At 26.7% G+C, this 15,074-nt stretch overlaps 2 protein-coding genes across 2 annotated transcripts in view; one reads left to right on the plus strand and one right to left on the minus strand.

The window, feature by feature from the left end:
- The window catches only part of LOC113373464 (tyrosine-protein kinase-like otk), a 106,535-nt gene extending 97,568 nt beyond the window's left edge, over positions 1 to 8,967 (minus strand). Inside the window, exons 1-3 of the mRNA XM_026613760.1 lie at positions 8,952 to 8,967; positions 7,254 to 7,385; positions 6,795 to 6,956 (exon numbers count right to left, since the gene is read on the minus strand). Of these exons, the coding sequence (XP_026469545.1) occupies positions 6,795 to 6,956; positions 7,254 to 7,385; positions 8,952 to 8,967 (310 nt within the window). The remainder of the gene's footprint in view (positions 1 to 6,794; positions 6,957 to 7,253; positions 7,386 to 8,951) is intronic.
- A 3,650-nt stretch (positions 8,968 to 12,617) lies between these two features.
- Positions 12,618 to 14,598, plus strand: LOC113372608 (probable cytosolic Fe-S cluster assembly factor AAEL012261). The gene is given in 11 exon segments (XM_026612967.1): positions 12,618 to 12,724; positions 12,788 to 12,880; positions 12,951 to 13,215; positions 13,284 to 13,424; positions 13,492 to 13,605; positions 13,670 to 13,780; positions 13,840 to 14,059; positions 14,143 to 14,216; positions 14,219 to 14,257; positions 14,260 to 14,298; positions 14,369 to 14,598. Coding segments are annotated over 11 exon segments (1,392 nt in total). The 5' UTR covers positions 12,618 to 12,658.
- Positions 14,599 to 15,074: the final 476 nt, after the last annotated feature.

Below are 15,074 nucleotides of genomic sequence, written 5' to 3' on the forward strand. Positions count from 1 at the left end.
TATAGTGCTTACGTAATCCGATTTTTAAATTTATAAATTCAAAGTTAAAACTCAATGAAATATAAAAAATTTAAAATAGTAAATTTTATACAATAGCAATAAATTTAAAAGATATTTTAATTGATTTTAGTATTTGAAATCTGTGAAAATTTTACGTAAAATCTTTGATATTTTGTGTTAGTTACTAAACATTCATTTTACTATAAAATGTGCATAACATGTTCATCAACTCCCCCACTATTTTAGTATCTCGTATTCATTATATATTTCCTTTTTTTAATCCTGCGATTATGCGATTCCCAGTATTCGTCTTCTTCGGGCGGGTTATTAATAGGTTTACCGTGTACCGTTCGAAAAGAGAAAAATAAAGAAAAATAAAGAAGATAATGCAAGCACGTTCGTCGGGCACAAAGAAGATCCGCGAAAAATATTCGCAACGCAAACCGAGCCGCCAGGCCAGGCGAGAGCAGAGTGGTGCCGAGTGAGGTCAGAACGGGGACCGCCCACGAAAAACTTGGGTAAAAGTCAAGTTCGAAACGAAAGGTATTCCTTGAAAGGAAATGTAATGCTGTATATTCATTTTTAAAAATATAATATAATATGCAATAACTGAATTTGTACATTTATTTGCAATGTGTACACATATATAGCACATATGGATGTGAGATCCAACGATTAACCACTGTAGGTATATGACATAGAATATTATATCGAAACGTTTAAAACGCTGAAGATTGTTCTATAAATCTTCGACTCTATATACATATACTTAACAAAAGTTTTCAATAAAAATAAACAAGATAACTAACTTTCCAATTTATAATTTTACTTAAATTGTAAAACTTTTTACTGAAAATTTGTAATTTTTTTTACTTTTTTTAAATTTAATTGACATTGCATTTAATTTTTCATTAAATATTTACTTAAAAGATTGAGTAAAAAAATAAACAATACACAAAAAACGCCTTTAAAAATAGCCTAATCTTTCTGTTGAAGCTTAAAGCTCAGCTTATCAGCTTTTTTTTTAAATTTATTCAAGTTTGTGCACAACTTCAAAGTTTAAAGATACAGGTGATACTTTCTATATCTTGAGAGGCCCAATTTTTGTGCATCAGTGAAATATGTTTTTTTAAGTTTTCTAGAAAATTTTTTAGAAATTTTCTTATATAGAATGAGTATCGAATAATTAAAATTAAATTAAAAGATTAAACACATACTTAAGAGAGTGAATATGTAAAATCAAAACTTATGCAAAAACGCGACTAACAGTTGTTAGAAATTGCGTAAATTTCACACAAACTTTCCTTCTAAAGCTTAAAGCTTTCAAAGCTTAACAGCTTTTTAAAAAATCAGTTAAGTTTTAAGCACTACTTCAAAGTTTAAGGCTATTAAGAATTTAATTTATGAATATTATTTTTTATTTGTGTTTATCTATACAATTTTGTTTATACAATTATATTTGCAGGTTGATCTTCTAATTTAAATTATTCTTTAATTGAGGGTTTACGAATTGTAGCTCAAAATATTCCTTATGAAGTTAGAATAATTATTTTAATAATGTCTTTATTATTTTCAATTGAAAGTTTTAGATTGGTTTTATTTAATATGTTTCAAATTCTCACACCTTGAAGGATCCAAAATTATGTATTAATCTTGGTATTTCTTTAAATTTACAACAGAATTTTATAGAAATAAATTTCATACAGAATGCGCATTAAAAATGATTTGATATAGGAATTTATAAATTTATGAAATTAAATAAATATTTAAAATATGATTATAATAAATCAAATAATAACCCTATCTTGCCATATAATGGATAACATGTGTGATATTCCTTTACATTTACACTAAAGTAAATTAATATATAATTATTATTCAGTTTGGTTCTTCCAAATGTTGACATGTTCCATCATCATAAATATGAATACGATATTTGTCTTTAAATATAAAAAATCTCAAGAGGAAATAGTCAAAAAAATGTAAACAAACGATCCAACATAAAAGAAAATCTTTGACAAATAAAGACATCGCGCGCAAACAAAACTCAGAGGACCTCAGAGGGTGTTGAACCTTAAAATAATATTAAAAAATTTTTACTGAGAGACTTGTTGAACAAAATGTTTAATAAAATGTAGAATACAAAATTGAAAAATTATATATGAATTTTGAAAAAGAAATAAACTCATAAATAACTTGTTAGACGACAGCCTGCGAGTCTATATATGCATACAAATATATATACATATAAATGTACACATACAAATATACAAATATACAACAAATATACACATACAAAATATATATATATATATATATATGTATATATATATACATAAATATACATAAATATATATATATGTATATATATATATACATAAATCCCTTAAATTTTTTGTGGTGTACCTTTTTTCATTGGGTATATCATTACTAATAGAAAAAGCGGGTATTACAAAAAATCGAGGAACATCTAATCCCTGGGCGGTTCTGTAACAGGTATAAGATTTAAAATTTTACAAAAGGTACTAACCAAAGGTGAAGTAATGAAATAGATCGCATTCTTTATAATTATGTGGATTTAAAACTTAAGAATTCAATTCTGTGAAAGAAATATCATAATCATAGATCACCATCCAGGACAATCCTCAAATTATCATAATTGATTTGTGTTTTGTGGTAACAACAACCATGCAATTTTCGTGGGATTTTCAACCAATATTTTTTCCAAGGATTGAATTATTTTTTAATTAATTTTCTAGTCAAAACAAGCTCTGAACAAACAAGCTACATGGTACAAGTGTACGAATTAGAATATGTCAAGGCGTCTGGAAAAATTCATAGTTATTATACATGCGTTGGTTGTTCTAACACTTCCCTGTCACGTAAACGAGAGGGTGTAGAAATTTTATCTTCAAATTAGGGAAGTTTAACCGAAATCACAACCTAGTATTAAATTTCACTTTACACTTTTTTGTTGTAATAGAAAAATATATCATTTTCATTGTAGGTAGGACAGGAACAGAATATGCATAAACAAATTTTAAATTTTTGATCAAAACAAAGTATTTTCTTAAACTTCCTATTACTGAATAAAATGTATATCAACATATTGTATAAAAATAGCTCTTTTTCTTTTTTTGTTTATAATATTTTTGAACTTTGCTTGATTTCAAGCTATATATTTGACTAAAACTTAGGTAAAAACATTTAATATTTAAATTAATACGGGTAAAAAAACTTAACATTTAAATTTTATGTTGAACTTGTTTAAGTTTAATCCTATTATCAACAACCCGATATTTTTAAACAAAAAAATGATTAAAATTAATCGACTGTTTTTTAATTTTAATTATTTGATAGAAATATTAATATCATGTTTATGACAATATCTTTATGTTCTGTGGCAACTATTTTTTATAATTCTATAGAGTGTTTTTAAACAAATTGCAGTTTAGTGCTATTTGGAATCAAAAATTAATTTATGTAAAAAAAATCAAATATTTAAATATTTCATTAGATTATTGTTTTAAGCGATATGATCATTTTTAAACCTTAATATTTGTTGGCATAAAAAATTATTTTAAAAGTTGATATAAATATTATGTCTATTTTTGTAATATTTGTTAAGTTGTTAATTTATTTTAAACCGTGATATAAATTAATAGTTTCAATATGTTGAACGTTGAATTGAACTTGACTTCGAGTTGATTTTTATAAGAATATAATTATTATTAATGGGAAATATATTAAAAATATGGCTTAGTGGTTATGTTATATTTTTGACTCATAAATCATATTAACTTTATTTACTGTAATAATTAATTCATTAAAGTTTAAATAATTATTTTTTAAAAACATCTGAAAATAGTAAAAATTGTGTAAAAAATTTATACAATGAGCATTATTTATTATTTAAAAAAATTAAAAAATAATTATAATAATAAATATTATATATAATAATTATAAATATTGTGAATATTATATCGAATGGAAAAACAATCATTGAGTTGTTTTTCCAACATGACCCTTTAGTATACAATGTCCCTTTACGGCCGACAATTGTAAATTCCACAAATTTATTAAATGTCCTTAACTGGAAGGATAATGTAAAAAAAAAGAGAATAAAAAAATGATGTAAAAAAATAAAAAATTTATATAATTTTCCTCAGTTTGGTGTAAAAAATTATATACAAGAGTACATTTTAATGAAATAAAAATTAATTTAAAAATATTAATAAGGGGCCGTTCAAGTATTACGTAAGCACTATAGTAGGCGGGGAGTTATTTATTTGCTTATTTTGCTTATTTTGGGTAAGAAATTTGCTTACTTTTGCTGACAAAGGGGAGGGGGTGGGTAAATAATTGTAATAAATCTGCTTACGTAATACTTGAACGATCCCTAAACTGATTGGTTATGGGCCCATAAAAAACAAGTAAGTTTTGATATGAATAATTTAAAAAAAATCCAAAATTTAAAAAATGCTTTCCCAAGCTCGACTGGAATTTTGTCCCCGTTAAGGGCTACGTGACCAACCCTTACAAATAACATTTTAATTATATCTCGTCTCGAAGCTCCACGTACAATTTTCGATTATCCCTTTCCGTTGTTAATGTCGAATTTGAGAATTTTCGTGGGGGCAGCATTACGACAAAGCCCGTTCCACGGCAACGCCGCTCAATGCACAACACATAAAATAACATCATCATACGAGCATCGCGGCGGCAGGGCGTCTGCTAACACAAACACGCACCCAGTCAAAATATACTTTATATGTATTCTTATTTTCAAAGGCAAATATATAAATAAAAATTATAAATACGGCGGCCGGCGCTCGGAAAACAACACAGCCGATTGAAGTACATACGCCAAAGGATGTGATTAACGGAAGAGGCTTACTACATACAATACAATGTAAGTCGTACGGATTAACAAATGCTTATTGTTCTACAAATCATTTATCGACATTCGCAATTGGTCACCATAATTAGACTTAGAATACTCTGTATTTGCATACTCTCACCACATGTAGTTGTCCTTTTAGTGTTGACAATATTGACAAATAAGGGGTAGTTCTAGTGCTTTGACTAGACTACAATGGTATGAGAATAAAGGACTTGTGAGCCCTCTGAGAAGTGCAGGCAGTCTTTACTGGATTTAAATAAATTGAAAACAAAATTGAAAAATTATATCAGAGATAATATTATTTTTTTCTTTATATTAAATACTATTTTGTTTTTATTTTAGCATAATGAACATATGTGAATCATAGGTACATGTATATGTATGTATGTATGTAAACATATATAAATCATAAAGTAAGTATGTTATATAAAAAATAAGATTTTTTACTTCCCATAGGGCAAGTTATAGTAATCGCAAAAAATCGAAAATGAATTTTTTTATATATCTTTCTGAATATTTTGGCATACCTTAGAAAAAATGGATGTATGTGTGTGTATGTGTGTGTGCGGATACAAATTTTCGTCGACGATTTCGGGGACACCGATCAACCGATTTGATAATTCAAAAAACATTCGTTTCGTATTGATAAGGAGACGTGCTGATTTGTAACTTTCCGTAGGTTGAATTATTGTAATGGGCCGAAAATCGAAATTGAAAATTTCTACATTTCTCGACGTTTTGAAAGTTTCTGAACATTTTGGCATACCTCAGAAAAAATGAATGTGTGTGTGTACGTATGTATTGATACAAATTTCCAGTCACGTTTTCGGGCGCACGTATCAACCTATTTGAATGGTTCAAAAAACATTCGATTCCTATTGATAGGGAGATATGCTGATTAGTTTTTGGCAAAGGCAGGTCCAGCAGTTACGGAGATAAAGAGCAAAGAGTGCAGAAAATAGAAATCGAGTTTTTGAAAGAACGGAGTATCCGATTTGAATGATCTAACAAGCATTCAATTTGTAACGATTGGGAGAAGAGGTTATTAGTTTTTGGCAAAGGCAGGCCCAGCCATTTCAAAGATACGGAGCTAAATGTGTAAAAAATTGCAGTTTTTGAGAGAACTAAACGTCTGATTTAAATGATTCAAAAAACTTTCTGCTTGGCTTAACAGAATAATTGATTTTGGAAAAAAAATTTTTGTTTCACTTTTTTTTTCAAAAAAATTTTGTTTGTATATCGAAAATAATTCAGATTTTATTTTTAATTCTGACTATAGTTCTAATATACTTTAAACAAATAATTTCAACTTTGCAATTTAATTCATATAATTCTTATAAATATTAGACAATGTTACAATATTAATAATAATCTATTTGAAAACATTCAAAATTCCTCGAACATTTTGTTACGGTACGGGAAGTTCCAGCAATTTGCCTTAAGGCACGATGCCATACACCCCACTAGTTTTTGTTATAAGATTACTAAGTATGTACGAATTATATCAATTAAAAAAAAAATGTTGGCAGTTGGTAATGTTAGCACAATTTTTTTAAGTATTAACGTATGTAAAAATGTTAAGTTAGTAGATTTTTTTTTTAAATTAGATAATAAGTCAACAAATATCAATCTACTTCATAATTATGTCACGTATCCACACAGACTTTTGCAGATTTTTTAATCCACGCAGTCGACAATTTTTTTTAAATAATTAATAAGTCAAATTTGCTGAACAAATATCAATCTATTTAATAATTAAGTAAAACGTATCAAAAATTTAATATCAGTCATTAGGAAAAAGTCAGACGATTATTTTATCAGAAAATATATTAATTGCATTGATGAGACGTTAATTAATTAAAAATTAATAATATGTTAAAAATCTACTCACATTGTACGTTCAGGCTCACAGGTTCAGTTTTCAGTCTAAATCCTGTAATCCTAGATTTAGCTTGGCATACGAATTGTCCTGAATCCTGAAATCTATCCGCATGCAGAATAATCAAATTGGAACCTGATTGGAATCTGCGCGGAGAGGCTGACACCAGATTTCCTGGGAAAAGTTGGAAATTAGATTTGAAATAATTGTAATAGATAAGCTACAAAAGCGATATTAATATATTAAAACGTTATTTTCTGTAGATATCAAAAATGAATAATTAAATAATGCTACTCAAATTAACTGTATCCTTATCATGGTTTATTCAGAAGAACAAACTTAACTGATATTCTTAATTGCAAATCCAAAAAAAAATTATAATTTATATGTCAACTAATTAGTGTTCTCATTCTATCTCAATTATGATGAAATTAGTTACGACTACATATATATTTTTTTCTTCATCCTTACCATCAATTTCCCAATGGTATTGAACTCCATGATCTTGATTAATCTTGCAAGTCAAATTAACGGGCGCTCCTTCGATAACTGAGATTTCTTCAGGCCTTTCAATAAAATATAACTCTGAGCCTCGCGAAAAACCTATAGGAAAGCATAAAAGACCATATTCAGAACCTGATAACAGGTGCTTTATGAATATTTAATATCATGCGAAATTCTCACTCCCCGAATATCTCGAAGCTTTCAAACGAGTTTATACAGAGAAGTACGTATTGTAAAGTCGAGCTTTTTGATTATTGGCGGATAAGATTTAATATAAATCACGGAGATTATGAGTATTGCGATAAATAATAAAGTTGCATAATGCTTTATGGTACAATTGAGAAAAATGCAATCTAAGTTTCCTTTAAAAAATCCAACTGAATAGTAAAAATAAATGCAAAGCTTAACTAGCAGCAAGTCTTTTAATAAGAGCCAATATAAATTATTTTTAATTTTATATTAAAATAAATCATATTAATAATTTTTTATATAAATTTGGATTAGTTAGCTAATGTACTGACAACTACGAAAATTTAATTATCATACATGTCCTACATTTTCCATTGTATAAAAAAGCTTTCAACAATATCGCAGAATTATATATGACGAATGTACATGTACTTATTTATTATTTATATTTATGTCAGTTAACTATCTGTTAAAAACGCGTGGCAATATAAATCTTTATTCAAAATCTAATAGCGATGGCTTTATGAATATTTAATATAAAGAAATTTCTTTCGCGACATCCGCGAGCTTTTCAAAAGTGCTGGCCAAAAAAGCTTGAAGTTTTCAGATGAAATCTTTAAGAGATTAAAATATAAAAACGTATAGAAGTATAAAAGCATACGGAAGTAATCTAATATTTTGTGGAAGTAATCAAATATATTGAAGTCGTTGAAGGATTTGTTGGTGGAAGAGTACCTATTTTGGTATTGAATTGGATTAATTAATTAAATATATATTTATAAAATATTAATTTATAAAAGAAAATAGAAAATTTATAAATATATTACGGCACAGTATTTTTTATTCATATATTTTATATTAATTTAAAATATTTATTAATTTCATAACTATATGACCGTGCTTAGTTTAAAATAATATCTTAAACAATTATTATATAATTTTTCTTCTTTTTAGTCAAATAAGATCACTAATAGTTATTATTAGTGAATGTTTTTTATGTATGACCCAAATAGTTGTTATAATTTTAGATTTTATTTTAATTTATTGATTGCATTATCAACACTTGGTTTGATATTTTTGACCGTTACATATTATATATGTGTATATGTAGATATAATGAATTGCAGCTGAAAGAATACTAAAATACCTTAAAGATATGATGAATACCTTAAAGATATTTGCACCTGCCAAAACTTAGCCAACATCATTAATAAAAAAAGTCTTTGCTGATAAAAACTTTTAATAACGGGTCATAAATTATCGTACTCTGAATTTATAATACTTAATTATAAATGTTAATATATATATATATATATATATATATATATATATATATATATTTATATGATAAAATTATTCTTGGGCATTCATCCAGTAATTAAAAACAGTTTTATTGAAAGAAAATGTTTTTATTAAGAAAACAAACGTTTCGGGAATTGATTTGACCCATCTTCAGTAAGTATGTGTAACACAAACTCCAAGCTGACAACATGCTTCGTTTAGAATAAGCTTTTTATAAAATATAATATTTATTTTTATTTTTATTTTAATTTTACAATTATTTAAAATTATCATAACTCGACGTTTATCAATTTGTGTTTCATATTTTTTCGTGCAATTTTCCTGTGTTTTTGTGTTTTTTTTTCAATTTATTTGTATGCACTGAATATGGATCAATTCAAGACCCGAAACGTATGTTTTCTTAGTAAAAACATTTTCTTTCACCATCTGAAGGAAAACCTATCGCTTTATATATATATATATATATATATATATATATATATATATTAACTTATACATAGAATATATATATATATACTCATACATAAATTTAAAATTGTATATTTTGTATTTCCAATAATAAATAAAGTGAAAATTATAGTCAGTATGAGAAATCACATTTGAATTAGAATTTTTCTCATTGTAAGATTTTTATACGATGATTAATTATCTACGAATATTTATTAATATATTTAAATTTACTTTATTTTAAATAAAGAAAAAATTACACGAAGTAAGAGAAATTTACATAGGGATGTATTCAAATAGAATATATAATTTTATTATTATAGAGTTTTAGTGTTTTTTTAAGAATTTTATACGACGATCAAGTACCTATTAATATATTTAAATTTACTTTTATACTCTGTTATAAAATAGTTTTTGATATATAGAAAAATTTAAATTTATTTATTATTTTTTAAATATTTAATTTAATATAATATTCAATTTATTATTATCAACTTCTCTGTGTTAATTAGCAAGCCATGTGTGCATCATACGACCGCTCTATTCTAAAAATATTTGACAATCAACCAAAATCCCCAGCAAAACACTCCCTTATTGAAAAACAATATCAGGTAAAATCGTATAAATACCATAAAACAACTCACCGAAACACGTTGAAAAGACAAGAGACAGAACAAAAATCATTTTTGCACAATATAAAACGATTATCTAATATGTAATCATTATTTAAAACAGGAAAACAAATATAACAAACACAGAACAGCACTACACAAACTTTCTGATTAAGGGACACAAAGCAACTGAACTGAAAAGGGAGGGTGCCAGAGTGAGAGCAGAGAGCGAGCTTATAAGGAGCAGTTTCGTTTGCCGCCAGCAGAGAGCTTGGGAACTTGAAAAGAGGGTTCGGGCAAGTCCGAGGAAGACGGAGGCGACGGAAGACAATGGTAACTGATGAGTACACTGCTAACTTATATAAGAAAATCATATACAGAGCCGGATTTAGAAATTTGGCGCCCCGGGGCACTAACAAAAATGCCGCCCCATCCCTGAAATTTTACGAACTTTCGAACTTTTTTTAAAGCAATCGCGCTGCTTCAGCTGCGTAGAGACAAAATATAGGAGCGCGTAAGCGCCGCGTCGCAGTCTAACGAATAAACAATGGTACATAACCCATATAAATGTAAACCAAATTTATACTTATTAATAAAATATTTATAAAATATCTGATAATTTGATGTGCATATGTCTTATGATCACTTTTGTCCACCTAATGTTTCTTTTTCAAATTTTTTTATTGGGTCATCGAAACCGCTAAACCTGCCTCCCACAAATTTAAGCAGTTATTTATTCTATAATGTTTTTTGAATGATATTGGACGCTTCTTTTCTCAACAACTAAATTATCATTTTTGGCATTTTGGCCCGTATCTTCAAAACAGTTGGACCTGCCTTGGCCAATAACTAATCAGCACGTCTCCTTAACAATAGGAATTGAATCATTTAAATCGGTTGATCCGTGTTCACTTGAATAATTAAAAAATATTAGATTTGTATTGATGGGGAGACGTGCTGATTAGTTTTTGGCACAAATTACGAAAAATGGTAATTGAGATTTGATATTTCTTCTCTGAAACAGCTACGCAGCGCGATTGCTTTGCAAAAAGTTCATAATTTTCAAAAAATTTCAGAATACAAAAAATGTGTTTTAAAAGTCATTTTTTTATCATTTTCAATTTTTTTTCAATTTTAAAGCTCTTTATAAAATGTAATTTTCAGTACGGGACGTTTCAATACTTTGTCTTAAGGAACAATGCGTCACTAGTTAAATTTTTTTCAACGCTATAAGCTTGGAAGTGCAGAAATTCGTCATTTTAAGAAGGCTTGAGAACTGAAGAAAATATTTTTCTTAAACTTTCAGCTTGTTTACGGATCTTTTATATTAGCCAAATTGACAAATTTGATAATTTACGTTTGGAGAGGGAGGCAAGGCAAAATAATAAATTTTAATAATCGGTTATTTCAACCCAAATTTTACATTGCAATCGTATTATGTTTTGTTAATTATATTTCTTGAAATAAAAAAATTTTGTTAAAAAAAAATTGATTATATTGTATGGAATTTTTTTCTCACTGTCCAAATTTTGCCGCCCCCAAATATTTGCCGCCCTGGGCAGTAGCCCCGATTGCCTTAGTCTTAAATATTCAAAATAAGTGAAAATTAACCACATTAACCAAAAAATCACCAAAGCTCTAAGTTGCACTTATAAGCTCATAATTTCCAAATACCTTAAGATCATCAAAAAATCACCAAAGCTTTGAGTTGCACTTAAAAGCTCATAATTTCCATAACCGTGATTTTTTTTCCTAATTCAATACTATTACATCGTTTGGGCGTCCTAGGTATCAAGGACACCCTATATATTTTGTAATTATTTTATTTAAAGAATTGATTGGAGAATGTATTAGATAAACTTATGAATGTATCTAACCTAAAAATATATAGAAGCATCAATAAATAATTTAAATAAATTGCATTTGTACTTAAACCATCGTTCAGAATGTTGTTATAAATCATCCTTTTCAAAATAGCTAATTTTTTTATTAAGTTTGAATGCGATCGCTGATGTCATGAGTTTGCTAACATTTATTTATCCTAATATATTTTATAGAAAACTTGCAATAAATAATATTTATTTAATTTACTTTAATTTATTAAATTAACGTAAAGATTAGATTTTCATTTACCTATCTTTACTTCTATGAATTCCAATCGTATGGGTGGATGTAAATTATTTGCATTTGAAATATTATTGATGTTTATAAATTTGTGAATTTTGAATAGGTGAATGAAACGCAGGTCTGTAATTTTCAAAAAAAAAATTTAAATTTTACTTAAAATATTAAATGACTATATACATTTTTACGTTTTTCTATTTTTTCATTATATAAAAATACAATTGCTTATAATTTCTATTAGTTTGTAAAGAATTAAACTAATTAACTATATATTGGTATTGATCCTAAATTATATATAACATTTGGATAAAAATGATTAAATTTCAAATATTTAAAATACCCGCCATCGAGATGCTCGATTAATATCAAAGATGGCACAAAAAGCAACACCACGTGATTTATCAGAACTGTCACTTACTGTCAAAATATTTGACATTTCACTCTATTATCAGAAAATGATATAAATATATGATAGAAAATATTAATATATTCACAATTATTATAAAAAATAATTAAAATCATTTATTATAGAATTGTAATGAATTTTACATCTTCAAATAATTAATGTTCTTGCAAATACTTAATATTTACAGTGACTAGCATTAATTTTAAAATCAATAAAACATTATAGTTAACTCAATTAATACTATTATAAATTTGAATTTGAACTTTTAAGTATTCATTCTCTATTTTTCTAAAATGAGTTCACACTTTAGTGGTGCTTTACGATTAACAGATTTGGATGATTTCATTGCACCCTCGCAGGTACATATTTACAAATATTTTATAAGAGTTCATAAAACAATAATACTATTACTATATTTATAGGAATGTATAAAACCAGTAGAAATCAAAAAAGAAAAATCTTTAACCGGCGCAAAGCTAAAACTTAATGATGCAGGTTTCAAAGCTGATCGTGTTGTATGTAATTAAATCTTCTCTAGTAGCGCATTATTAATATGATTTTGTGTACAATAGATAATATTTGTAGAAAGTGCCAGAAAAGATTTCCAAAGTTGAGATTACTCTAGCCGATTGTTTAGCATGCAGCGGTTGTATTACATCTGCAGAAAGTGTTCTCATTACCGAACAATCACAAGAAGAATTATTAAAAGTTTTAACGTTAAACAAATCTCTTAAGTTATCTTCTTCAAATGATTCTAAACTTGTAATTATTAGTCTTGCCGTTCAACCTATTGTTTCTTTATCCATTAAATATGGTTTATCTGTTCAAGATACCGCAGAAAAAGTTTCAGGTGAATATTAAATGTAAAATTTAAATTAGTTGGATGCGTTAGCTTATATATCTATCCTTCGATTGTAGGATACTTTAAGAGCCTTGGGGCTGATTTAGTTATTGATATGAAAATAGCAGATGATATTAGTTTAGTAGAAAATGCTACAGAATTTATTGAAAGATATCATTCAAAACAAAATTTGCCCATGCTGGCATCGGCTTGTCCAGGTTTGTTTATTTATGTATATTTATACCTGCAAATTATATAGAATAGTTATCAATAAATTTTTTTTAGGCTGGGTTTGTTATGCTGAGAAAGCTCATGGATATATTTTACCAAATATATCTACAGCAAAGTCACCACAGCAAGTTATAGGATCTTTAGTAAAAGATATAGCTGGTGAACGAGGTATGTTTTACTTATTCTGATTTATTACGTATTATGATTCAATTTTAAATTTTTTTTTAAGGAGTGTATCATGTAACATTAATGCCTTGTTATGACAAAAAATTGGAGGCATCACGTCAAGATTTTTATGATGAGTTATTGAACAAACGAGATGTCGATTGTGTAATAACGCCAAGTAAGTAATCATGTTGATAAACTAAGTAATTATTCGTTTTATATAATTTTGTATTTCAGTTGAACTAGAACAAATGTTGCAGTCTGATAATATACACTTAAGTGAAGTGGAATCTCGGAATTTGGATGATATTTGGAAAAATTCAAAAACAGAAGAAAAAGTAAAATTATATTCGCAGCAGGGTTCGAATTCAGGAGGATATTCCAGTTTTATTTTTAAACAAGCTGCTAGAGATTTATTCAACATTGAAAATGCTGAACCTGTTTTCACAAATGTTCGGTAAAAATGATGAGAAAATCTTTTGGTAGAAAAAAAATTGTTTGAAAATCATTTAAATGAAATTTATTTTCTATAAAATTTAGAAATCCTGATTTCAAAGAAGCATCATTAACTGTGAATGATGAAGTAGTTTTACGTTTTGCTATAGCCAATGGATTTAAAATATACAAAATATAATGCAAAAAATGAAACGCGGAAAGTTCAATACGATTTCATAGAGATTATGGCTTGTCCATCAGGTTAGAATAGATCATATATATATATATATATATATATATATATATATTTATTTATATATTTCTATTAAAGGTTGCTTGAATGGAGGAGCTCAGAATAGACCGGCCGAAGGAGTACCTAACAAACAATATATTCAAAACTTAGAAGAAGTATATTCTACTTTACCAGTTTGTGATCCACATAATAATGAAAATTTAAATAAAATATATAAAGATAAAAATTCTGATAAAATTAAACACGATTTTCACACATCCTACAAAGCTGTTGAAAAATCTACAACAAGTTTATTAATTAAATGGTAGATGTTATAAATGGAATGATTCTCTTTGATTTGTAAGTTGAAATTTTAAATATATATATTAATATATAGATTTTATTTTATACATTAATATTTTTGAACAGACGTTCTGAGAAATGAAATCTAAATTAAAACAGGTAATAAAATATTCAATCAGAAATAGTGCAAACATAAATTAAATTATATTTTGTTAAATTAAATTTGCGATAATTTTTTAAATCATCGTATATTTCCGATTCGAAACTCTGCCGTTCCTCCGTTTCGAAAGATATTCAAACACGCGTTGAAACTTTTTTTTATAAAAGTAAATTTAAAAAAAAAATATAATGCATCTTTAGTAAAAAAGATTGAGTGCAGATTGAATTATTCGTTTTTCCTAATAATAAAATTATTTCAATAATATAAACTAATTTATTATAAAGTAAAATTATTACAGTATATTCATTAAGTACAAATCATTAGTAGTAAAATATGTTTATG

This window comes from Ctenocephalides felis, unplaced genomic scaffold (assembly GCF_003426905.1).
Source record: "Ctenocephalides felis isolate EL2017-DRISC unplaced genomic scaffold, ASM342690v1 CF-g0.4_SCAFFOLD_01604, whole genome shotgun sequence".
NCBI lineage: Eukaryota > Metazoa > Arthropoda > Insecta > Siphonaptera > Pulicidae > Ctenocephalides > Ctenocephalides felis.